This window comes from Ambystoma mexicanum, chromosome 3p (genome assembly GCF_040938575.1).
Source record: "Ambystoma mexicanum isolate Mex_15411 chromosome 3p, UKY_AmexF1_1, whole genome shotgun sequence".
Lineage (NCBI taxonomy): Eukaryota > Metazoa > Chordata > Amphibia > Caudata > Ambystomatidae > Ambystoma > Ambystoma mexicanum.
In genome coordinates, this window is record NC_090925.1 from 1,222,771,088 (window position 1) to 1,222,797,686 (window position 26,599).

Here is a 26,599-nt window from a genome sequence, read left to right on the forward strand (position 1 = left end):
TATATTCCTTGGCTGATTCTGAGTGAGTGTGGTTGGATTCGGTCATGAGCGGGCATAATTAGAGGGGGGGGGGGTCCCAAAATATTGTAAAGGCTTATAAATGTGGTGCCATTTGAGAAATCTACACAAAGGTTTGCAAAAAGATTATAGATCTAGATTTTGATGTTTTCGTAAAGTCTGAATGCATTTTGTCAAGTGGGGGCTAGGTTATGACGATTGTATGTGCATACATTTGACACTTTTGAAAAAATAAAACCTGGGTGGATTTCCAGCAAACCTGCGTAAGGAGCATTGGCAGGGACCTACAAGCATGGTTTTACAAATGTGCCAGTGTTTTATTATTTGACAAGCGTCCTAATGTAGCTACAAAAAAATAGCGGTATACCTTTAGTGACTGAGGGGTAGCCTGTGGCCATGGGCAGTGGCCAGATTGTCCGGGTCATGGAATAAGGTCATGATCTGGACAATCTGGCTACTGGCCATGACCACAAGGGAGAAAACATAGGATTAAAGTGGCCATGTCCACCTGGGACTGGCTTTGTGGTAAAGTTATTCAAAATTAGGATGGATTTGAAAGGGAAGAAAAATGTGCTTGTGGTAATCTGGTCATAGGGTTCTCTTTTTGCCTTCTGCAGGCTGCTATACAAAGCGTAGAGGGGCGCTGTATGGAACCCTCACCTTTCCTTTCCATGGTGGCCATCATGGAAAAGGATTTTCCTTCTTACAATGGGACTGTTGGAAGAAAAATCCTATTTTCTAGCACCCCTTGTTCCCGCTTTGGGAACCTAGGGTGCTAATGGCCTTCATCCCCCCCCCCCAATTTCAGGGGCCGGAATGGGGGGGGTGGAATAATGGTCCAGAGACCTAGTTATCCATCCTCGATTCGCTTGGGCCGCTGGGCTGGTATCCACCGTTCCAGTCGCTGGAACAAAGGATGAACGCCACACTATTTTCATTAGCATAACACAAAATGGAAATGTTGGAAAATCTTATTTAGTCTATCTACTTTACTGAGAAATATAAAGTAGATGGAGTCTATACATTTTCTTTTTTTAGTTCTATTTTTTTACTGTGAAAGGTGGTTCCTAAAGGAATGTCTGTTTTTGGATGTAATATTTTTGGCAGGAGAGCTGAGAACGAAAGGTGGGGAGGGACATGAGGGAAGAGCAACCAAACACTAATATGGAGCGGTAGGTGGACAAGGGAGAATGTTGCACGTGTTTTATTTCTAAGTTAGGGGGGCACTGTTTCTCATGCTCCTTGATTACAGCAGTGGTGGTGGCTCTTGGGGAGGAGGCATGGCATTAGCTGATGCCATTTTAAGATAGATAGCAGTTTTGCCAAAGGTATGTACTGTGTACTAGATTGTTAATGGATAATGAGTAGGAATAGGTGTTGGAGCTGTGCAAGGGAAATTTTGAAGTTGGAAGTTCCTAGATCAGTAGAAAATGCAGTTCCGAACTATACACCAAGCGGAGATCTTATCGCGAAGTGCGGACTGGTTCTCAGACACGTCATCATGCCACGCGCCAGCGTATGGTCTTGTGGGACTGTCGGGAAGGTCCGCTATGAAGTCAGATGTTTGTAGACGTCTACAGATGCAAAACTAGTTGAAATAGTTGCGAGAAGTGTATGGAAGTGTTAAAAATTATTCCAGATGGTGGGAAATGGCAGAGTTTTAAGGTGAAACTCTGGAAATTGGACACAAATATTGCTATATTAAGTATATTAGTAATTTGTAGGAAAATAGCATGCACTGGTAAAAACCCATGAAATTCAATGAAAAAACTTTGTAAAAGGGATGTTATGGTTCCAAGTAAAACCGAACCCTCCCACCCCCTGAAATTCGCCAGTTATGGTAAGCTAAGCAATCATAACTCGCGCCCCCACCGTGCACTGCTAAGACTAACACAGGACATCAAAGATGACATCACAAATGATCACTGACATCACACGTGAAATACATTTTGATGAAAAGTCTCTACAAGTTGTGTTTATATTGTTAACAAGATGTCAGGAGTGATCGGGAGACTTGTAATGAACTACTTAATCTATTGAAGAATGTACTCCTCTAATATTGCATTGGAGTGTTGTTGTTAATACAGAAACCTAATCATATATAAACATAGGCAATGACTGCACCATGGAAGTACACTATTTATAATATTGTAATTTTGGATAGTACAATGAGTGCTCACTTATCAGAGTTTGGAGTAATGTTAAACATGTAATAACTAGCTAACAATTCAAGACTTACAGCACTTGTGCTGGTACAAACAATACATATGAAGCACCACAATGCATACAAATCAGAGGCACATACAGGGAAACTAAAGTAAGGAAGAAAGAAACTGCATCATCAGAAAATGTTAATGACATTAAAGTTTATCTTCATGTATACAAATGAATTGTGTTTGAGGCCTGCTCATTTCCTCATATGTGCACCATGAGCTGAGACCAAACCCTAAGGAAAGTACTTAAAGAACATATGGCAAGGTTAACATCTAGATATATAGCCCCTTTTTAATTTTATTATTCTGACTGCCAGTGAACAACCACCTGGCCTATATATGTCAAGAAACAAAAACAATTGGCCCAGATGTGATGTCATCAGTGATGTCATCAATGACATTTGTGATGTCATCTTTGATGTCGTGGGTGTTAGTCTTAGCAGTGCACGGTGGTGGCGTGAGTTATGGTTGCTTAGCTTCCCATAACTGGTGAATTTCAGGGGTTTTTCGCTTTTACTTGGAACCATGAAGTCCCTTTAACAAAGTTTTTCATTGAATATATAGATATATAGTGGGGCTAGTCTAATCCGCTTCTTTAAGTGTGCTTTTTTTCCCAATAGTGGTTTGTTTTACTACATGCAATGCCAATTTCCCCCCACAATATAAACGGTTGCCCCATCTGGTGACCTTTTGTTCTCCCTGTGCAATAGTGTTGCTGTGACGGTCAGCTCATTGACCTCGTCAAGGGGGCGGTGGTGATTGTGAACCTGCTCACCCTGGGGCCGGAGGCCTACTAGGGTCTTAACCAGAGCCAGCTTGTCTAAGAGGGAGGGTGTGGGAATTGGGAGGGCCCCAGTCTTTGTTCTTTCTACCTGTGCCTGGTTATATAAATAATAACTTTAGTTGCCCCATACACGTTCTACACAATGCTGGCCAATGGCTCGGGCTGCTTGTTTTCCTTACAACTTCCTTGGTTACTTGCGAATTGCCTTCCGCATTCGGTTTGGTGAGAATGTATTTTTCTCCTTTCCTGAAGCCCTTTACCGGTATCATTTTTTGTTTCCTTAACATTTCTTTGTCACTCTGGCATTGATGGTTCGAGTCTCTCCTCTGTTTAGTAGCAACATTCCCAGCCTGTTACTTTTCTATCCCTTTTGATTCTCCTAGCTTTGGTTGGGGTTTTCTTGTTTTTTGGTCGTTTTTTTTTCGTCTGTCTCTTCTGGGTGGGATTCCTGAGACTGTAGGAAAAGGTATTGGGAAGGCATCATGTGATGGCGGTATCCTCATCAACACACATGCCCAATTTTATGTCTAAGCTCCATTGGGTCGAATCTCCCACCCTTTCCCTTTGCTGTTGTACTACGGCTTTCAAATCTTTTAAAATTGGTGTAAAGGTGTTGGAACTTCAAAATGTGGGACAGAATGCTATACTGATGGTTCAGGGCGCTACACTTGCGTGGCCAATGCCATATTTGGGTCTTGCTTCTGGACCATAATGGGCAGTGAATTGACTCAAATGAACAGACGCAAGTCACCGCCACCTTCTGGTCCTCTGCTCACTGAGGTTTTGTAGGCAAGAGCATGACAGGAGGATGGGTGTGTTGGTCTTGGAAACTCTACGTAGTGTCCATGCAAGTTGAGGTACTATCAGGAAATTTCACCAAAATCTGACTTTTTTTTTTTCTTTTTTTTTTAAGGTAAGCTTTAAATTGTAGAAGTGGACATATAATATTTTACTTAAAATGACAGCATAATCTGGGAGTGTGGCAACCATATCCATGTCTAAAATCTTCCAGCACAGTGTTAGTCCGGCACTCACCTGCAGTGCAGATGCCCTTTCATTTAGTAGCTGTTTCATACACAAGGCCAGATTGATCAATTTGTCATTTATTGGAAGCATAATCAAAATACATTAATGTTGTGGAAGATCTGTTTTGACCTCTACATTCATGAGCAGTTATAAAATGCAGATTTATTTGGGTCTCCTTTCTCTAATGGAGAATATTTTTTGTTCTTTTGTAGGAGTTGAATGACCTGGCGCGTGATCCCCCAGCTCAGTGTTCTGCCGGACCAGTTGGAGATGACAGTAAGTTTTCAATAAGAGGTCTCATTTATGTATTTCTAAATGTCAAGTTTATTAAAGCATCACATTACAATATAGTTTCACCTCTGAAGTGTACTCCAGTTTTCTTAGTGTGTACAGTCCAGCCCATTTAATTTTTGTGTTGGGCCAGTATACCATCTGCCAATTTTGCTATGCAGCTTTGGCTAGCTCATCTATGCACGTTTGCTTGTCACAACACTAATTTTGTGGATCTGTGATCAGTACCCAACATCCAGATGCCTTATGGTCTGGGTGCACTAAAACAGATGGAGTTTTTTTTTTGTTTCTTGCTAGACAATCTCTAAAGGACAACTTCAGATTTTTTTAAAGTTCTGTTGTGTAGGCACAAAGCACAGCGTCACCCAGAAGCCCGCTTGAAGTTCACCTCAAGTTCGCAGCTAAATGGGCAATGCATTGTCGCCATCTTCATTTGCTCAAATGTCAAGCTCCAACTCCAGGAACATCTTTGTCTATGGGACAGCTCTATTTAATACATAGCATTGTTCAATCCAAGACAGATGGCTCTGAAGTATCTAGACAACTTCAAAAATGTTGACATTTTGGGTAATTTGCATACTCGCCATTCATTGCCCATTTGACTGTGAACTTGGAGTAATTGCTACAGGGTGGTGCTCTGTGAGAGTTGGCTAAAATGGCTATTGATCACTATCACTGACTCCATTGCAATCTCTTCTATGTTCTTTGTGCCAGTCGCTCCCTTTTCCCCTGAAATGTTTAACTATGCAGAATTTAACACCTATTACAAGTTGCAGTGTAACATAGTAACACAATATTTAGTTTGCAAGACTCCGCCACTATCACCCTTTTGTAGGTCCTCTGTCACTTAACATAAACTAAAATTGTGAGGGATGTGTAAAGCACTAACCTAGGGGTCAAGCAGTGGAGCACTGTATATGGGTGACAAATCAAGGAGGTTACAAGTAATGTGCAGTAGTATCGAAATAGCTGGTATTGGAAGGAGAAGAGGGCAGCACTCGAGAGCGAAGAAGTAAAGTTGCGTAGAGAGATTTGGTGATATGTTTGAATAGGAGGGTCTTCCCGAAATGTAGGGTGATTTGCATTGGTAGACTTTCAAAAACTCAGTGCATTGCTGGAAAGGGTTTGTTTCTTCTTTTCTTTCCAGTCCAGTAATGTTGGGCCGCTTCTAGTTGTGTGCTAGACCTCAGGAGACGGACATTCTCGGCCAGGTAGTGGTGTTTTGGTTGTGATTGCAGTGCAGGTAATGAAGATGAAAATGTGTACCCTGGGGCACAGCCCATGTATCTCCTCTAAAATGGGTATGATGGATGTGGATGAATTTCCTTAGTTTTGAAATGAGTGCTGCAGCTTGCTGGATGGATTTCAGAGAGCAATGTGGAATCTGTACTCCTGCAAGTAGGGGCATTGCCACAATCCACAAAGAGATGACCCAGAGCTTGGCCGACTGTTTTCAAATTCGAATGGGAGTAAGATGCATGACTTTTTCAAATTTTTTTTTTAGTGGAGCTGTATTTGAGACCATGCTGTTTGGGGCATCTTGGTGCGATATGCATTTGTAATGAGATGTCAGTGTTTATGGTAAAGCTGTGCAACTTTGCACTGGTTGAGCCACCCAATGTCCTTCACCTGATTCTGGTCTTCAGCATGGTTTTTTGGGTTTCCTGAGAGAATACCTTTGCTTTTAATCTGGGTGAGCATCATGTAGGCACAGAATATCCAGTCTTTAAGGGGCAGACCATGCTAGAGTCGTTGTAGGTCATTGATGAAATTTATCTTAAATGAATCAAATCTGCATGCAATCTACTTATTGGTATGTATTCTTATTGGTGTTGGAAAGGGGTTTATCCAGACACTCTGTAGAATCTGAAGGTGGTTGGGGTCAGGATGGAGCCTTGTGTAACTCCAAAGGTTAATGCATGGCAATGAAATCTGGGACCCCACCCCCTTGATGAATTTCTGTTGGATAGGTAGGAGCCAAACTATTTTAGCATTTCTTTTTTTATGGTACCTTGTAATAAGTTTCATAATAATTTGACACGCTACAATTATAACAATATAATCTTCATACTATACATAGCAATTCATATCAAAACAGCTAATCTAAAGGGAAAGTATTGTTCAATTGAATACAGAAGAAATCCCCAGTTCATTCTGGTACAGTTTAAACATTCATAATCAACTTGCACATGTCTGGGAGATGGAGCAACCAGATGAACAAAAAGCTCAAAATTGATCTGTGGTCGTACACTCAATATTCTGTGCAAATTGGCTTAGAAATTATCAGTGCAATACATTAAAGGATGGGAAAATCACCCATACATGTCTTGTGCTCTACAGGACATGTTTCTCTTTAGAGATCCTGCATCTCCTCTGATCTCGAGGGATGCCCATCCTAGCGGCAGGAATCTGTAATGAGGGTAGTAAATTTAAACATGAGATATCTGCGAAGATGAATGCTTGGGTAACGGACAGGTACCGCAGAGGTTTTGATATGGGCGACAACTGTTAGCATATTGAACATAAAGCTTGGGCAGCCAGGTGAGATGTGCTCTCAGAACGATCCAAAGCACATAACTTGCTTCTCAGGTTTTTCCCTAACCCATGTAGAACACCAATCTTAACAAATACAGTGGTGCGCACTGCTCTTCAAATTGTCCTAAAATACGACCATTAATCCGCAGCACAGAACCTAGCCTATCCATCAAATTGTTTCAGCTTACATTTTAATGAATGCTGCAGAGAGGTCTAGGAGTAGCAAGGCAGTTCTCCCATTATCTCTGTGTTGATTTGGACCTTGAGATCAATGAGAGCAGTTTCTGTCCCATGTTGGGGTCTAAAGCCTGATTGCCAGATTCCTAGGAGGTGGTTTTGTGCGAGGTATTTTTGTATTTGTAGATAGGCTGTCTTATCTAGTATTTTGAGCAGGAAAGGGACAGTGGTGATGGGTCTGTAGTTAGTGGGTATAGAAGGGTTTAGGGAGGGTTTTTTGAGTAGAGGGAGGACCCAGGATTCTTTGAGGTCATTAGGGATAGTGCCTGAAGAGAAGGGGGCGTTAATGAGTTTGGTGATGAATGGTGAAAGGTCTCTTGCCGCATCTTTGACTTGTGAGGGGCGGGGGTCTCCCTGGCAATTTGATGGTTTAAGGCTGAGGATGATTTTTTCCACTTCAGAAGCTGAAGCGGGTGAGTGGGTTGGGTGTAGGGTTCTGATGAGTGGGGCGTGGGGGATTGTTGGAGTTAGTGGAGTTGGTTAGTGAATCTTTCTTGTTGTTGATTTTTGATTTGAAGGCCTGCGACTTTATTGGAACAACAAAAATGAACCTGGGCGAAATGAGATCAGAACATCTGTACACATTTAAACAATACCAGGTCTTGTCAATAAAAATATATATTTATTTATAAACAATTTACACAAATATGTATTATTCTCAACATCCCCATTTAAACCCCACCATTCATTCCATCATTCATTCACACTCTCACGATACATGTCAATATTCTACACTTGTGGTACTCAGACCACCTAGACCCAATATATTAACATACATTTCAACACCTCTTGGTGATTACAGTAAGTGTTAATACAAAAACAAATCGCATCCTGCTTATTTGCTGTAACTCAACATATGTTTCGGTCGTCACAATAGGCCCCTAATTTAAGCCGGTAAATATAAGCGACCTTCTTCAGGAGACGGATGGTTCTGTTGCAACCACTCCGAAATGTGAAAAGGTGGAGGATGTTTAAATGGGAATGTTGAGAACAATAAATATTTATGTAAATTGTTTATAAATAATATATTTCTTTTGACAAGACCTGGTATTATTTAAATGTGTACAGATGTTCTGATCTCATTTCGCCCAGGTTCATTTTTGTTCCATTATGTTTAGCCTGAAGAACCTGTGGCAGTAAGGCAATCCCTATTTTGAAACTCTGCGACTTTATTGGACAGGGCAGCTTGGACACTGGTGCACCAGAGTTCATCTTTTACACATGTCAGGGACTAAGATGGGTGTTTCCAGCTCTTTGATAATGGAGAACAGTTATTTAGTGCTGGATTTGGCTTGTCTTATTCTCTAGTTATAAGATTCTTGTTCAGCGATAATGATTTCTTTTTTGTAGGCAGAAGCTATTTTGTTATGGAGCAGCTTGTTGTAGTCTGTGGGGGATTGTCTCCAGGCTTGTTCCCTTTTGCGATTATCTAGTCTTAGAACTCTTAGGTGGGCGGAGAACCAGGTGTTCAAGTGTGTTTTCAGCTTACATTTTCTCACTTTTAGCGGTGCAATAGCGTCTAAGGCTGAGTGCATACTATTTTTGTAGCTTTCTACAAGGTGGTGGGGGTTGGAAGTAGCTGAGAGTTGGTTCAAGGTTGGGAGAATGATGATTTTCTTGCTTCTAGTGGGGGTAGCTGTGGCTAATAAGTTATTGGTGATGAGACTTGAGGCTTTGAGTATGAAGGTGAGGAGGTGGTGGTCGGACCAAGGTTGAGGGGTGTTAGCAGACCACAACTGTGTGGCCTCCATCACTGCTATCCAATCAAGGGTTCTCCCTTTGTTGTGGGTTGGGGTGGACATTCTTTGGGTAAAGCCTAATTCGGACAGGGTATTGATAATGAGGGTCGCTTGGGGGTCTTTGGGGCCTTTAAGGCCTAGGTTGAAGTCGCATAAGAGTAGGCTCTGTGAGGTATTTTTTTAAGTTGTTACTATGGATGGTTGTAAGGTCTTCCTCGAAGGAGCCTAAGGGTCCAGGAGGTCTGTAGAATAGGTGGATGGTGATGGTTTGGGAGTTGGCTGTGGGGAGCTTAGCTGTGAGTGATTCACATGATGGGATGTGGTTAGTGGTGTCAAGTCTGATGTTAAGGTGCGTTTTGGCAATTATAGTAAGGCCCCTGCCCCTGGATTTGTTCTATCCGCTCGGAGGATAGTGTAGTCATCAGGTATGGCTAGCGAGGGAGCTGGGCCAGCGGCTGCATGGAGCCAGGACTCGGTGATGGCTAGGAAGTCTAGTTCTTCTGTTAGAATGAGGTCTGCTATTCTGAGGCATGGGCTTCTACAGATCGTGCATTAATTAACGCGCCTCTTATGGACGGGGTGATAGTTTTGGTACCAGTAGGGATGGTGGTTTAGTTGCGAGCCTTGTACTTAGTCGTAGTATTGGTTGGGCTATGCTTGGGAGTGTCTGAGGCGTGGTTGGTAGGAATGACCATGTGCCTGGGCAGGGTCCGGTTGGTCAGTTTAGACTGGATAGTATCCCTGGCTCGGAGCTCGTATAGTTTGGGTAGTCTGGCACGTAATTTGGCATTTCTGGTGGAGAGGCTGCATGGTGTGGGGAAATGGTGCCTATGGGGGCAGAGCTGGAGGTAGGGCTAGGATAGCTGGATGAGTGGATAAGGTGGAGAATGACTCTCAGCAGTGCTGAGTAGATGCCGGGTAGGTACATTCTGGATAGTGTAGGTGAGGTGCGGCAGTCAAATGGTGGGGCAGGTAGCTGCAAGGTGCATTTTAATGACCTGAGTGGTATTCAGAAAAAGGGCCTCTAGGTACAAAATGTATTAATCAAATGCGGCAGTCAGATAGGAGGGCGGGTGGCTGCTAGGCTACTGTGCAACATTCTATCAGTTGAGAAGAGTGGTATTCAGAGGCAGGGTGACTGTGTGCAAAGTGCAGTAGTCAATTGCAGCAGTGAAATAGACATGTGGCTACTAGGTGCATCAAAGGATGACAAAATCGGGGCGATTTTCGTAGCAGGATGTTCACCTAGACTCAAGAATCCCAATCAGGGTTACGAGACAGTGTGCAGGCATGTGGCAACAATTATGGCAGCAGTGTGTTTAGATTCAAAATTCCCAAGAACATCAATCACAGTAGATGTTGCACACAGTAACACAGTACACACAGTGTAAAATGAGTCTGGGGCAGAGGTTCACCTAGATTCGAAATTTACAGAAGCAGCATAAATGACAGTAAATTGCCCCACACTTTGTTAGCCATGGAAAGCTTATCTGAGTGGGGGAGCTCTGTGAGGTTCTGCATGTTCCAAATGGTATGCCTGATTAAATTGTTGGTTGGAGGGTTGGACAGTTGAAGGCTATAGCATGTGGCAAAAGTTACCTCTATTAGTGTACCCAGTAGGCGTCGCTTTCTCTGGGCGCACGGGCAGAGGGTCTGGCCCTGGGCTCTGGTCAGCTCGGGACCGTCTCAGGACAGTTGCTGGCCTTGCCCTTGGGGCCTTTCCAGGAAGGGCCAGCTTACGCCTGCTGGCTTCCGATAGGCTCAGGAAGGTAATGGACATGCCAATTTGCAGGAGGCTGCTCTCTGGTGGGGAGGCTGGCCATGGTGATTCACACAAGAACGGGCGGCTATCTTGGAAACGTAAACGCCTCGTGTTGTGATGGCGATGTTGGCAACAAATGAAAGGCAGCACAAGTTGTGTGCAACACGATTGCCCTGATCATAAAAGCAAACATTTACTGGAGGAAATCTCGTCGGCTACTGCACCTAGAGCGCTACGGTATCTTCATAGATTCACATGCACCCTCCTACCTCCCCGCTCGGTGTGGAAGGAACATGGACGTCTCAATACTTCTCCCTTCTTCTTGTACTCGCTCACAATAGCCTTGCGCTCCCTCATGGCAGAAAAGATGCAATCGGAGGGACCTCGGCACGTGAGGGATTTTGGGTACACTACACGTCACAATAGGGCTAGTGTTAGACATGCCTATGCCGACGTCCCCTTTGGTCCCTAAAAGACGAGATGCAAAACTCTGTGGTTACCACTGGATGTCAGACCATATGCACAGCATGTGAATCTAAGCGGATACAATCATCAGAAATGCTATTACAGTAAGTAATGCATGTTCTAAATAGTGCCATTTCTACCTTCTCAGATTATTAAACTCCTATTTCTGCTACATTAGTAATTCAATTTTTTCCTTAGTGGGATTATGCATAATGTCCATTTCCAGTTTACTCATAGTAAGTTCCAATAACTTTTTTGAATACCTTGTTCTTTAGACTTCCACCTCTTACTGGAAAGGCCAATCGGTAGCCCTTGCATACAACATTGAAAGGCTTCCCAAATCAACTCAACATTGACTTTGCCATTCTTGTTGGTCTCGATGTACAAGAATCTGAAGTCTTCAATTCTATCCACCATCCCGTCTTCATCCAACAGGGACGTCATAGGCTAGATCACTTAACACATAATATAGAGAAATCTCTATTACAGGAGCATGATCAGATTGTTTCCTTTCTCCCCTGATAAATTCTGGGTTGCCTGCCCCGTTGTCGGTATCCTGTATATATTTTGAGCGGAAACTAAATTCGCTGTTAATCCGGTGGTCCATACAGTAATTTAATTACCTCTAGCAAAGCTTTAAGAGCTCTCCAGCAATCTCCCTAAAGAATGGTATATTATCTCTGTGGGTGCTTAAATAGTGTGTGTGTATATGTATTATAAAAATGCACCTCCCCTCCCCCTTAAATTTGAATGAGCCAAATACCTGGCCCACCCATCTTTTACATAGTTTGTCGAATGAATTTCTTGTTCCACCTCCGGCTGTTACACACATTACCATTGTCTGGCCAACAGACCGTTACCAAACCGGCTGAGAGCCCATTCCACCAGAGTTGTTGCAGCAACTTTACGTTTATCTCTGGTGCGCAGGCCTGCTGCGTAGTGGTCTACCCACACTATAACAAGATTCTACTTTGCTGACAGGAATTAGAGGAAAGAGTCCCGGGCCGGCCAAGCATTGCTTCACAACCTGTTTGCATGAGGTGAGCCTATTCCAGGGGTAAGTGTTTCTGTGAGCCTTCACCCTTCCTGCGGTTATGTGTATGTGCTGCTGTTTAATCGTTTTCATGAGCATGTGAATTCATGTAAGACCCCATGCTTGAGAAGGAGCAAGTTACTTATCTTTAACTCCTGTTCTCCAGCATGTGTCTTACATTGCTTCACATGCAAACCCTCCCTCCTTCCCCTGACTCTTTTGGTTCCTACTGCCCCTTTACATACGTGACCAAATCTGAAGATGGCCACAAGGGGTGGGGCTTAGGAGTCAAATGTCATTGGCTGGGACAGTATGAAGCATAGTGATAGCAATAGGCTATAGAAGTTACTAGGCTTTCGCTTTAAAGCAAAAGAAAACGCCTACTCTGTCCCAAGATTATGGCTCTGGCAATATTTAACAGACATTAAGCTGCAGCGTTATCTAATTAAGTTCTATGTCAAGTAATTGGCAATCTTAGAATGTTTAAGTGTAAAGGATCATGGGTACTTATACATGTAGGATAGGGATAGTGTTACAGGTATGCCACTGTTGATGCCCACTTTTTCGAATTCGGAAAAAATGTAATACTCTGCATCAACCACTAGATGGCGGCTTATGCAAGGCATTGTGATCCTAAGCAGATACAAACCAAAATCACTATTATTGGCAACTGTTTGCCATATATACATGAATACAAGTGAACAAATTGTTATCAATCCACACATTAACTAGCTTAAAATGATCTATAATTCTGTTCGCTCTATGGTCTTCGTGGTGCTTCAGTGTTCCCCGACTGCCCTTTCTGCAAGCTGATAGTCTCTTCTGGGTCCTCTATGCTCTAGCCTCCCGGAAAGAAAATCTACTGGATTGCAGGGTTGACCAGACTTTATTAAATGTTCTTCTCTTACTACGGCTTTGGCTTCGCTAACTAATTTTTTCCACAATCTCTTTCTGGAATTCTGGGAACACAGAGAAAGATTAATCAACATGCAAGACTCTCGTAATATCCCCATCCCACTGCTCGCTTGTGTATAGACCAGTTATAAATGCTATATATCATATTACTTGTAGTCCTGTAACGGTCATAATTTTAAGTTTGCCTTTTTCCATTCTGCTACCTCCATGGGCATAGTTCAGATCTGATACCAGCACCGTACACTTTAGATAGAACTTTGATCATGTCATTATCACTGTACTCCTACGTCCCGTCCCCTAGCCTCCATTCTGTATGGGCGTCCCTCGTTAGGAACGGGAGACAGAACCTTTTTCACCAGAAAACATCATCTTCCTCTGTAAATTTAGAGGCGTGACCCTGGGTGCATGCTCTCCCCTGACTCCGCCCACCGGCACCACTCCCCTGTCCTCTTTTCCATGTCGACTGGAGCAGACTTTCACCAGCACTCCTGGGTTTGGCTTCGGCATTGTAATTCCACATGCTCTTGCCCGGATACTGTCTTTTGATCTTAATCAGGGACTCGGTCCCCTGGCACGTGTCAACATCATCAGGCTTCCGTAGGTGTCCAGCCTGTGAAGGGCTCTTTCCTATGTCCGACCCCCACTCTTTGCCTCTGCTGCCTTGGCCCCGAACACTGCTGGGAGGGTTGTACCGCACTTACACTGTGCACTCTGAAGAGCAGGTTAGGTCAGTGGAGGGAGCTCTTCAAGAAGTCGCCTCCAGAGGACTTGAAGAACTTAGTCAAACACAAGCCAAGGCCAAATGTAGGGCCGCTTTTTCCTATCACACCCGCAAGGAAACGTCTCAGCAGGAGGGACCGTCCAGGTCCTCACACCAGCACATGCACTGAGGTGGCTTCAGCTACTGCCCGCTAGGCAGAGGGGTCGGTAGATTCTTTCCTGAGACAGTGCTGAGGAACTGCAAGGTTCATTTAACGAGTGTCCACCCCAATGGCTACTCCCTACTACTGGACAAATGTCTGAGGGGGCGCCTCTATGCAGCACTACCAGCGACACAGCTGAGGGCACTACGCCTACCAGGCCTCGTCCTGAGGTGCAGGGTAGCCTTTAAGCTCCACCACCAAGAGGCAAGTACCACGATGCAGGCATGTGGCATGCAGCCTGACAAAATGGCTGACGTGCTGGACAAAATGACTGCTTGTCCGACAGCACACCTTTTCAGGGAGCAGGTAGGTGATGGTGTCCAGGTTGAACTGCTCTTTGCCAAGTATGTGGCTTACAGCTTATCCAGCAGCGTCGGAGGGCAGATACACCCCGCAACCAGCAAGGCAGAGTACACATAGGCCCCAGCAGCCTCACACTACTCTGTCAATACGACCTACCACCTCACAAGCCTGCGAGGACCGTTTAAAAAAAAAAAGTTACTCACTCTTGAGGTCCCCTCTGATGAGTGCCATCCTACAGCACCTGTAGTTATTCCTCCTATGGCTCCAGCGCCTCGGGCCACTGCGCAGTCCGGCTGTCCACTCTGGGTTCTTTAATTCCGGCTTCCCTGCCTCCTACAGTTCAGGCGGTTCGATGCCAGCCTCCACAGCAGCCTCTGGCTGCAGTCTCCACGCCTCAGCCTTCGGCACCTGATACTCTTCCACCTGCTCCAGACCAGATGGACACCATGAAGGACACAGATTAGGACGATGACCCCGACACGCCAACTTCAGCCAAGGCCTTTCATGAAAGTCTCACGGGTCTGGCGAAATACTTGGGGCTCCCGCAACCCGAAGTTGAAAAACCGGAGGCGGGGGGGAGGGGGTCCTGGCTGAGGTCCTGACTCGCGCCTCGCAACGAGAGCAAGGATTCCGATGCAGAAGGATGTTGATGCGTTGGCCAAAAAGGGATGGCTTAAACCCCATTCGGCTCAGCCTATCAATCGCTGCCTCAGAGCCAAGTACAGGCAATTGGAGGGGATCCACTCTTGCTGTCTGCGCACCCTGAAACACACATCAGTGACTGCTGCAGCGTCTCTACTCCAAACCTCCGTCATCTGCGGCCACCTCGTCTTCGGCTCTTCTAGGCAAGCAGAAGATCTTGGAGACCTATGGAAAGGTCTATTCCAACGTCTTGTTGCACCTTCGTCAGTCTAATGCAGACGCAATGCTCGCAGCCATTAATCGGAGGCTGTGATGGAAAATAGCCGACTTCTTCCCAGAACCTCCGGTGCACAGTCGGGCACGTTTTAAGGCGGGGCTGGCAGAAGTTATTCTTGATTTGATAAATCAAATCAATAAATAAAAGCAAAAATGGTGGCCCAGGACATCGTGGAGTCCACTGTAGTGCACATAATCACCCGAGACTGTGCCATCTGCATTGCCACGTACATGAGAAGGGCGACCTGACTCTCAGCAACAAAATTCAACCTGGACGTCTAGGAATGCATATTGGACCTTCCATTCGAGGGTGGCGATCTTTTTCATTCAACCACTGATGAACTTGATAGTCACAGTTCCCATACTGTGAAATCCTTATCTAGCCTCACAAGTGGTCAGTGTTTGGGAATCTCCCAAAATTATGGTGGAAAGGGGACGGGACACAGGAGTACAACAGTTAATCAGCATAGTGACTACCTTACTCCTAGTCCATGGTCCCCTTTCCTCCATATGCCCGCCGTCCCCGCTAAGTATCTTCTATTTTGCTAAAATGCTCCTTCGACCAGGCGATGGAAAAAGTCTGAAGGGCGAAGCTCTGAAAGGCGGGGCTACGGTCACGCGCAGTCGCCCTGCATAAAAATAAAAGGACAAAGGTGTGTTTGTTTTTTTTTTTTTTGCTTTAAGTGCTCCGGTCCCATCACAATGGATGGAATATCCCAAAAGTATGGAGGAAAGGGGACTATGGATTTAGGAGTAAGGTAGTCCCTATGGTGAGTAGCTGTCATTCCTGTACCCAAAAGGCAAATTCTCTTGCCACCAATCACTGCCTCACCATACCTAACCATTCAAGCCACCAGCTGCATCGTACCACTCCGACACCTATGCAGGTGATATCGGGGCACACACTGATGAGAACCTTGTAATTATGATATAATGGGATTATGAGAAACAGAAATATCCTATAAGTTTAGCCTAGTAAGACGCATGCATTTGCATGCTGACAGGGCAACAACCTAACCTACAAAAGTGTAATGGGGGAGTTACACGAGCACCAACTCAAATCTATATTAAACTGGACTAAATCCAACACTGGCCGCACTACACAAACCTGCAATCATGCCATACTTTGCGGCCCTGCATGCCTGTTGTCTAAACCTTCCAATATATTATTCCTTGAGAACCAGACATCCTTCACTCCAGCTGAGGCCTGAGTCTATTGGAAGACGTCCTTAAACTATGCACCCAACGTTTTCCTGAGCTCCCAAGCAGCATGCACATTCCAACTTTCATGGGCATCCTTGAGGGCATAGCTGACTTCTTCAATCACAAGATTCAACATGGTTGCCTCTTTGCAATATGCACAACATTAAAATTGACACCCATAGAATTCTGAACAAGATCGATCTATAGATTTCATTTAGTGCTTGCACTCTTGCATGGTTTCCTTCTTGGCCTCTAATGCAGGTATTTGTCCTTTCAACATTTATATCAGCAATTCTATTCTGTACCAAACAGCCATCGCCTAGCTACTGTTCCACCCATGCTGTGCTTACATCAGTTGCATGTTGTAGACCTGGTAGTTTTCCCTCTTGCAGATCCAGACTATGATTCTTCTTACTGAACAGTTTGTTTTACGCACACAAATGTAGTCAAGTGCTGGCCTATTGCATGCAAAACATTTTGGCAATTGGGCTCAGCATTTCTTCACTATTCATCTTTCTATTGCTTCAGACCTGTTCAAAACAAATTGATTTAAGGTTTTTTCCTTCTGTTCTGGAGCTCAACACGGGGAACACAGAAAAATAATTGTACATCAGTGGGTGGACGTTTTTGAAACATTGTGTTTACTGGGCATTTTAGGCAAATATTTGAGGCAAAAACCCTCAGCAAGCAATGCTCCTACCGTGCTTTCCAAAGAAGCTGGGAAAGGAAGGGCTCAAGTAAAATTCTGTGCGCCCTTGAGCCTTGGACGAAGGCCAGATCCTGGTCAAGGACTCGACGGCTTTCAATGGAGATGAGAAATAATCTAATGATCAAAGCATAAGTTGACACCGGCGGCGCCATTGAAGCCTTCAAAGTCACTTCAGTAAAAATCCTGACTCCTCATTCTAAATTTCTGAAACCTGTAATGCCCATACTGGATGAGATATAAATTAATTTGCCAAGGAAATAATTCTTCAAGTCACTAACCTCAATTTATCCGAAAAAAAGAGCCAATTGGATACTGATGCTCCTTTTGGGCTTCAATATTGTACACCTAATGTGCCAGGGTTTTATCTCAGAAGAATCTAGATTAAAAGATCTCCATGACAACCTGCAAACAGCCAGTGGGGTGGACACTTCACCAGAGCTTGAATTTGGTAAGCTTGATGCTGGTGAGCATGCAGATGCTTCATACAGAAAGTTGAAGTCTAAAATTCTAGACTACTTGGGGTGGAGTAGGCCTCTCTCCCCTTCGAGCAGGGTGATTTGACGGACATCCTTGATAAAAAAAAAAAAAATCCGCAAATGGATCCCATTTTTCCATTTCACATCGCTCTCCAAAAAAGGATGGCAGCTAATTGGTCTAATCCTGCAGTAAAGAAAAACCTGACTAGAAAGTACTGCCCATCCAGTAGTGATCAGACTATCAAAGCACCCCACTCCAGAAAGTCAGGTGGTTGAAGCAGCTACGGCAACTTCAAAACAGGCTGCTTATCCTACCCCATCCCTCCAGATAGGCATGACAAGAGTAGCTGCATGAGCAAGGACAGTATTTTTCGAATGAATTGTCCTCCACGTATTCCATATTGGAGGAACAAGGGTTGGTATTTCCCCAAGGAAGACGGAGGACTGAGAGCCATCTTGGATTTGAGATATTTGAACAAGTTCTTCCTGAAGGACAAATTCAAGATGGCCACACTTTCTCAGATCTTTTCAGGCCTTCGAATTTTAGGATAGGTTGTCATTGGACCTTCATATGCTTATTTTCATGTGTCAATCATCTTGTGTACTGAAAATACCTGAGGTTCGCCGTTTGCAGCTCACACTATCAGTTTCGAGTCCTGCCTTTCGGATTGACCTCTGCCTGAGGGTCTTCACTGAACTAATGGTGGTGGTGGTGGTGGTGGTGGTGGTGGTGGTGGCGGCAGCACATCTGAGGAGATGGATTCAAGTCTACCCCTATCTGGACGATTGGCTGATCAAGGTGCGTTTTCCATAACAAGCCTTGGATCACCTCAGAGTTACCTGCCTCTCCCTACACAGACTGGGCTTTTACCTCAATTTAAAGAAGTCAGACATGACACCTTCCCAACAGCTCCAGTATATCGGGGCTGTTTAAGACACGTCCTTGGGAAAGTGCTTGCCACTCAATGTGCGGGCTCAAGACATTCTCCAGATGGTAATGTTTCAGAATGCCCACTGGCTGCCGGCCTTCGAATGCCTAAGTTTGTTCGGCCTCATGGCATCCTGAATTTACCTGGTGCCAGAGGCCCGTCTACGAATGAGATCTCTACAGTGGGCTCGCCGAACACAATGGTCCAAGTTCTTGCGATGGATGTCGATTTACTGCAGGTCCCAATCAAATTTACGCAGGATCTTCTATGGTGGGCCTGTGAGGAAAAAACCCTGAAGGGGGAACATTTTTGGCAACCATGGCCGGAGACTACTGTAGTGACGGGCGCCTCACTCACGGGGTGGGGAGCCCACACCAACGATCTAACAGCCAGCGGTCGTTGGTCTCCATCAGAGTCCAAACTACATATCAATCTTTTGGAGCTGAGGGCAATCAGACTAGCGCTGAACTTCTTCCTGCCCTGTCAGGGGAAAGAATGTCCTGATGACGGACAACAGTGGCCATGCATCACCTCAACAAGAGGTGGTGCATGGTCACTACCACTGTGCAGAGAGGCAATGCAGCTCTAGTACTGGGCAATTTGAGAAGGAATCTTCCTATCGACAGTTCACTTGGCCGGGGGGGGAGAACACAGCGGCGGACGCTCTTTCAGGCAGAGCACAGCCTCCCACGAGTTGGAACTAGCTCAGGAAGTCCTTCAAGAGATATTTGTCCTTTCGGGAACCCCTCAAGTAGATGTGTTTGCGACCGGTATCAACCTGAAGTGCGAAAGGTTCTGCTCAAGGGAATTTCCTCCGCTAGGAGCTCTAGGAGACACGTTTGTGGTGGATTGGGATTTCCCACTGCTATACATGTTTCTGCCGATCCCAGTCACTCCTCAAGTAATCAGGAGGTTGAGACTGTTCGGGCGCCACATGATCCTAATTTCTCCCGGATTGGTACCTGAACCTTCTAGACATGTCCATCTGTCCTCCGATATCTCTTCTACAAAGAGGGGACATTCTCTCACAAAGGGAGAGTCGGGTTCTCCATCCAGAGGTCAACACCCTCTCTCAACCTGCATGCGTGGTTTCAGAAAAGGTTGAGATGCAAGGATTGGGACCTCTGGATGACGTGATGGAGGTGTTGCTTTCGGAAAGGCCAGCAACAAAATCTGTGCCATACGAATATGTTTTGCAACGGGTGCAGGGAAAATAATGTTGATCCTTTTCGATGTTCAACTCTGGATGTGCTAGCCTTTTCTGCTTTAATTATCAAACCAAGATCTTCACATTGAGACCGTTAAAGGTTATCTAGCAGCGCTCTCCATATTCAAGCGCTCATCGGAGGAATGTTCCAATTTCAAAATTACATTGATTTCTGAAAGGGCACATAGCTTCCTCTATCGTGGAAGAGGGCTGCCCCCCCCCCCCCACCCCCCGCCCAGAGAAGCAGCATATTGGTGAGGCAACCCCCTTCAAGATGCCATTTGGAAGAAGCCGCACCCGGTAAACTGCGAGAGCAATTTCACTACTTATCCACGCTGCATCTTTATCTCCAGACGCCGCCTGCATCACTAAGTTTGTATGGATCACAACACATCTAACTGCACATGGTTTGTACCTGAAGAACCGTGCCCACCGTTGCAGTTACATCAACCTATATCTATATTCAAAGCTGCTGTATTTTTTCAAAGATGGCCGGTGCCATCAATAAGCCGTTGTAGAGGCTATACTTCTGGCACAGCCCCCAGCTTTGATTGGCTTACCCGTGTACTATTGGCCACTTGCCGTGACCGTCAGGCGGAAGGCGTGCCAACTACTGAGGGCTGCTATCAAGGGCCTGTTTTTGCCTGTCTTGGCGTTTTGCAGCATCCCGTCGCCCAGTCCAGCTGATCCCACCTCGATTCCATCAGTATCTCAGTAAGCACCACACTTGTAAGTGCATGACAAACCACCTCCTTGCTACAATTGACCTTTGTACTCCTTGAGCCCCATATACACTCAACCCCAACGCCTAATAGCGACATTTACACCAATTGCCTACTTAAGACCTATCTCGAGGAACAAGCGACTCCATAGTATCTTGTTGCTGTATGTACAATCTGTGCACATTAGTAGTGCCGCGTATGGCTCATCAGATTGCTATTCTGTAATATTATCAAGTACGCTTAGCTCTTTTGAAATTATATATGTATTGCTACTATTACTGCATCACCACATTTTATAATTCTAAACCCACTAGCATCAGATCTTTTGAGAGTACCTGCATAAGATTACGACAGGAGCTAGGTCCTTGTTGTTTTTCCGGCTATTCCTGAGATGTATAGGCCTACTAGCTCCTGTTGCCCGATCATACTGCTGCTATCGCAGTACCACTTGGTCTATGCCTAGCAGGCTCACTCGTACATGCCCCTAGTGATGCATGGCTTCTACATCAGTTAAGCCTAACCTAAATCTACAACAGCTAGCCTGACAAGCTTATTGTGCCAAATGCACGTGCCTAATCCTGACCAGTATACTGCGACCAAAGTTATTAGCTCATTGTGCCAATTGTATCAGCCTATATACTAGCACACTGTGTTGAACCACTCTAGCCTTTGCTCAACTAGCCTATTGTGTTAATCTACACCAGCCTATTGTGTTGAACTATAGCCTATGCATCCTTTGTGCCTAATGTATCAGCCTACACCAGACTAGCCTATTGTGTCCAAATGTACTAACCTATTGTGCCAACTGTATCGGCCCATACGTGACGGGCCTATTGTGTTGAACTCCATTAGCCTATGCTCATGCTGAAATACACTAGCTCATGTATGCTAAACCCCCCCCTATGCTGACCCATTCGGTCCGACTGTGCAGATCAGAGTAATTACCATTGCACTATATTTCACTCTTACCTGACCTCGAGGCAGTCTGTTCACTACCCTGCTAAACTTGGTCTCCCTAGGCATACTCCTCACATTTGGTGTATTAACTAGTTTTCCAAGTCCACCCACCCATATACTAGGTATTCATATTTCAATTACTATGGCAACACCCTTGACCACTGTGCCCATTTTATCCGCTGCCAACAGTCTGACCCACGAAAATCTATCAAGTCAAACCCCCGCCCTCCCTCCCCCAAGGAACACGTAACCAAAATAACCCTGATAACATCAACTACAGAAACTCCAGACTTTGCGCTCGCTTACCCAAAATATTTGAACCTCTGGCTAGTTCGGTGACTATCTTTGACTGCCAGAGCAACAGCCCACCCAATAGACCAACTAACTACAGAAAAGACTACTCCTAATATCTCCACCTTTTGCACCACATAGCCGCTGCCAAAGTCTCAAAAATCCAAGCCCCATATTGGCGTACATAATATAGGAACCATCTCCAGCATCTCACCCCCTCTTCGCTTGACGTCCCCATTTCAGACCTCAAAGGGGCCTTAATAAACGCTAGATCATTGAATGCGCATGCTACCGAGATAGCTGACCTCATTGTAGCAGAAAACTACGACTTTTTAGCCATCGCTGAACCTTGGATACAAGATGCAGCAGGTCCGGCCCTCACTCTAGCAGTCCCAGACGAATACACCATTCTGAGAGCAGATAGATGTGAATCACGAGGAGGAGGCCTAGCCATTATCGCTAAATCTAATTTATCCATGAGATTAGCCCCATCTCCAGACATTACATCATGCAAATCCCTGTCAAAATACCCACTGCCAACTCCTAAACTCTTAATATCCATTTCATTTATAGGCCACCCAGCCCTATTGGCACCTTCAATGAAGATATCTCTACTATTCTGTCGGAGAACCTAAAAAGCACCACAAACTCTATTGCTGGGGGATCTTAATCTGGGATTTAATGACCCGAAAGTCCAACATGCAACTACCATGGTTAATATCCTGGTAGGACTCTGCTTCAACCAGCGAGCATACCTTCCAACACACAATAGAATACTTGACTGGGTGGCGGATTACAATTGTAATGCCCTGATCACCATAATCACCCCCCAAATCTGGACAGACCACCACCTTATATCATTTAGGTTGGCAACTCAAAGGCCTACTGCCAAGTTGACATCCGCTTCCCTCCAATACTAACAAGAAACAAAGAATATCACACTAGATAAACTTCTTACCAGTATCCTACCTATACTTGACTCACTACCTGACGACATGGAACCCAAATCATTAGTTAACGAATATAACAAAATTATGACTACCTCTCTCGATGAAATTGCCCCTTTAACATTGAAATAGCAAGCCCAAAAGCCACCAACACCTGGTTCACCTCACATTTAAAAAACCTGAGAAAAGATTAGAGAAAATGTGAAACTGCCTAGAGATTACTCCCCTCTGCTGAAAACAAAACTAACCTAATTAACATATCAGCTCAATACAAGAAAGATATAATCTTTGCGAAAAGAGAAACCTACAACAATAGAATTATGCAAGCTAATTCCAGTATGAAAGAACTATTCACTATCCTAAAAGAATTTGAAACGCCCATCCAAGTACAAGACAACTGCGTCAAAGACGAACCCTGGTGTTCCAATATTCTGCTTACCTTAGTCCATAAAGTCTCCAATCTTCAGAGTAAGATGGCACAAAAGAAAGCTTCCCTTACTTCCTTGACTCTACTTAACAATACTCCCAAGCCCCTTAAACAACTAAACCGCTTCAGCTTTTCCAATGTCTCTATTGTTGAGGTTGAGGAAGTTAAACTTTCGCTCAAATTGCCAGTGCGACCAATGTCCAGCTCAACTAATCAAGGATGCTGCCTGAGACCTAGCTCTGTTCATTTCAAAACTCATCAACACCTCCTTCTCTTCAGGTACCATCCCAAGCAACCTTAGAGTCCTGGGCACTCCCTCTTCTTAAGAAACAAACACTAGACCCTTCTATACCGACCAACTACAGGCCCATTACGACAGTACCATTACTCCTAAAAATTTTAGATAAGGTGGCATACCTCCAAATTCAGAGGTTCCTGGAACTTAACCAACTTCTAGGAGCCCGCCAATCCGGTTTCCGACCACAACATGGTACGGAAACTGCGCTAATTGACCTCAAGGCCTAAATTGACTTGATCAGAGACGATGGAAAAGTAGCCTTGCTTCTCCTTCTTGACCTCTCGGCTGCATTTGTCCTGGTGGACCATAAGGTTCTATGTAGACACTTGGACTCAGCAGCCCAGTTCTCCAAGGAGGCCATAGTCTCTGGATACAATCCTTCCTCAGCAACAGGACTGAGTCTTCTCTCCCTCAGCAGCTGCTGACCCTATACCCATCATGATGATCTAGACCATCTTGGTATCACCTACACAAACTATGCAGGTGATACTCTGATTCTCTTACCACTTACTGGGGATTATGATAAGGATTTGGACTTGGTGAATGGAATTTACAGCATCATTCAGGCATGTATAGCCTCTCATGGTGTCTGCCTGAATGATGACAAAAGGTCATGAATACTCAGTCTTCACCATTGACGGGAACCCCATTAAAGTTGCTAAAGAAGTAATATGTAACCAACCTCGCATTACCAAACAAACATGCTGGCCTATTCCACTTCATATACTTGTAAATTAATTTGAGTTGGCAAAAAGGTCCTATCCTCTAATAGCTGTATTATCTTGGCAAGAGCTCTCATCCTGTCCAACTTGGACTTCTGTAACGCCCTTTACATTGGTGCCAACAAATACATTATTAAGAGAATACAAACACTTCAGACTAATGCTCTCAGAGCTGCGCTAAGTATAGCAAGAAAAGGGCATATTTCTGAGACTAGAAGACAACACAACTGGCTAGCTACCAATGACAAAATCCAATTGAAAACAGCATCGCTTACTCACAAATGCTTAAATGATAGGGCACTATGTTACTTGACAGAAAGAATTAATAGAAAAATCTCAAGTAGACCTACTAGAACAGTCAATCCCAATAGTCTCCTTGTGCCAAGATTCAAACTTTCCAAAATCGGGGGCAGTAGCTTCCCGGTCAAGGCAGCTCAGCTTTGGAACTCCCTACCACCCTCACTAAGAGCTGATTAAACATTCATTAAATTTAGACAGAATCTCATCAACTGGTTTAAAGAAGTAATACATCAGCCCTTGGCTATAATGCCTGCAAATTGTATCTACTGCCTGTTAATTACGCTCCCATATGTAGTGTTTTACATTACTATATGCTACTATTTGCTTTATCTGTATTTACTTAAGCCTGCCCATTGTGTATATCATGCTTGTATGCCCTTTATTGTACCTTTTTGCCACTATGAACCTAAGCTGTAAGCCTTCTTGTAACCTCTGCACCCTGATACCCTTGGGTCTGGCACGCATTATAAATAAACAAAACAAACCTTAACCTGGTTCTAAAATTCTTAATGCGTGCACCATTTGAACCTTTGCACACATGTCCATTGAGGTTGTCCACCCTCAAGACTATACTGTTTGCTCTAACATCTGCACATAGAGTGAGCGTGTTGCGGGCACTCTTCAAAGCCACCCTTTACCATATTCCACAAGGACAGGGTTGTGTTAAGGGTTAAACCCTCCTTCCTACCTAAAATAGTATCAGGCTTCCATTTTTAAATCAGACATCGCTTTGCCTGCGTTCTATCCTCCGCCGCATTCCATTAAAGAGGAAGAAAGGCTGCATAGATTAGACCCTAGAAGTGCTTTAAGCTTTTGTGTGTCTAGGATGTCCAAGTTGAGAGTGGACGACCAGCTCTTTATAGGATTATACTAGAAGCAAATTAGGGCAAGCTGTTTCAGACTTTGTCCAGATGGATCATCTTTACGATTTCAGAATGTTAGACTGGCAGGCAAGGACCCACCAGAGGGTTTGAGGGCACACTTCACCAGAGTCATGGCCTCTTTCACAGCTCTGCAAAGGAGCACACATTCGAAATATTTGTGATGCTGCAACGTGGTCATAGTTGCAAACGTTCACCAAGCATTGCTTGGATACGTACCACGCTCAGGACTTCGCTTTTGGTAAGGCTGTATATATTCTGCCCTGTGACAATTGGCAAATCTAAATTCTCCACCACCCTCCAGTCTACGATACTGCTTTGGGAGTCTTGTCAAAGATTAGAAATACGTTGGAGGACACAATCCATTTGAAGAACAAGTTACTTACAACTGGTAACGTTCTTTCGACTGGATGTTCCTCCAACGTATTCCTCATCACCCTCCAATCCTACCCCTCTGTAGAATTTCCCATGCTGTTACAGCTTTCTTTCCAACAAGGCAAACTACTGCCTGTACTAATGGACAACTTTGCTAACACGAGGAGGAGAAAAACAGAACTGAGGCCAAAGGACGCTATGCATGCTACTTAAAACATCCGATGATGTCACCCTTTCGATGGAGATCGACTCAACGCCATCGACTCGGGGGGGGGGGGGGGGGGGGGGGGGGTCCTATGCCGAAATTGTTTTCCCGAAGCTGGACATTACATGGTAGAGAAATACGTTGAGGGGCAACATCCATCGAAAGAACGTTACCAGTTGGTAAGTAACTTGCTCTTTGCAGGGAGCATGGCTCTTAAATCTGCCAACTCCACATGTGCCTTAGCAACATTCTCAATCACTCTATGGGACTGTATTTCCATGGTGGCAGAGCACATCCCCTGTGGCTAAGGGCCCCTAGGCAAACAACGGCTCTCAGAGGGGGCCTTTTGGCTGTCTGCAGGTGTCCGCAGAGAGTTGTCAGCCTTCTAACAGGGTTGACCCGCACGTTTCCTTGCTTACGTCTGTCCACCTAGCAGACCCCTGTCCACTCTCAAACTTGGGTGTGTTTTTCTCCTGTTTAAAGTTGCAGTGTGAAAGTGTTTAAAATTGTTGTGTGAAATCTAGGCCTTTTTTTTTTCCCCCCCTCTTTCAGGACTCTCAAACTTGGGTGTGTTGGCTCCCTTTTCTTTAAAGTTGCATTGTGGTAATCTTTTAATCTGAGCGTCTGTTTCTCGCCTCTGTCTTGTCTGCTTGCACCTTGTCCTGTATCCTTCCCTAGTTTTCTCCCCTTCCTCTTCTCCCTCGCCCTACCTACTCGATGGTGATCTCTGCCTCTCCTCGCTAAATCTGGTAAGAAGTTTAAAAAGGACATCCTGGTCTCCAACCCAG

At 44.8% G+C, this 26,599-nt stretch overlaps 1 protein-coding gene across 1 annotated transcript in view; it reads left to right on the forward strand.

The window, feature by feature from the left end:
• The window catches only part of UBE2D2 (ubiquitin conjugating enzyme E2 D2), a 383,568-nt gene that overhangs the window by 164,172 nt on the left and 192,797 nt on the right, over positions 1-26,599 (forward strand). Inside the window, exon 2 of the mRNA XM_069652674.1 lies at positions 4,254-4,317. Coding sequence (XP_069508775.1) covers positions 4,254-4,317 — 64 coding nt within the window. The remainder of the gene's footprint in view (positions 1-4,253; positions 4,318-26,599) is intronic.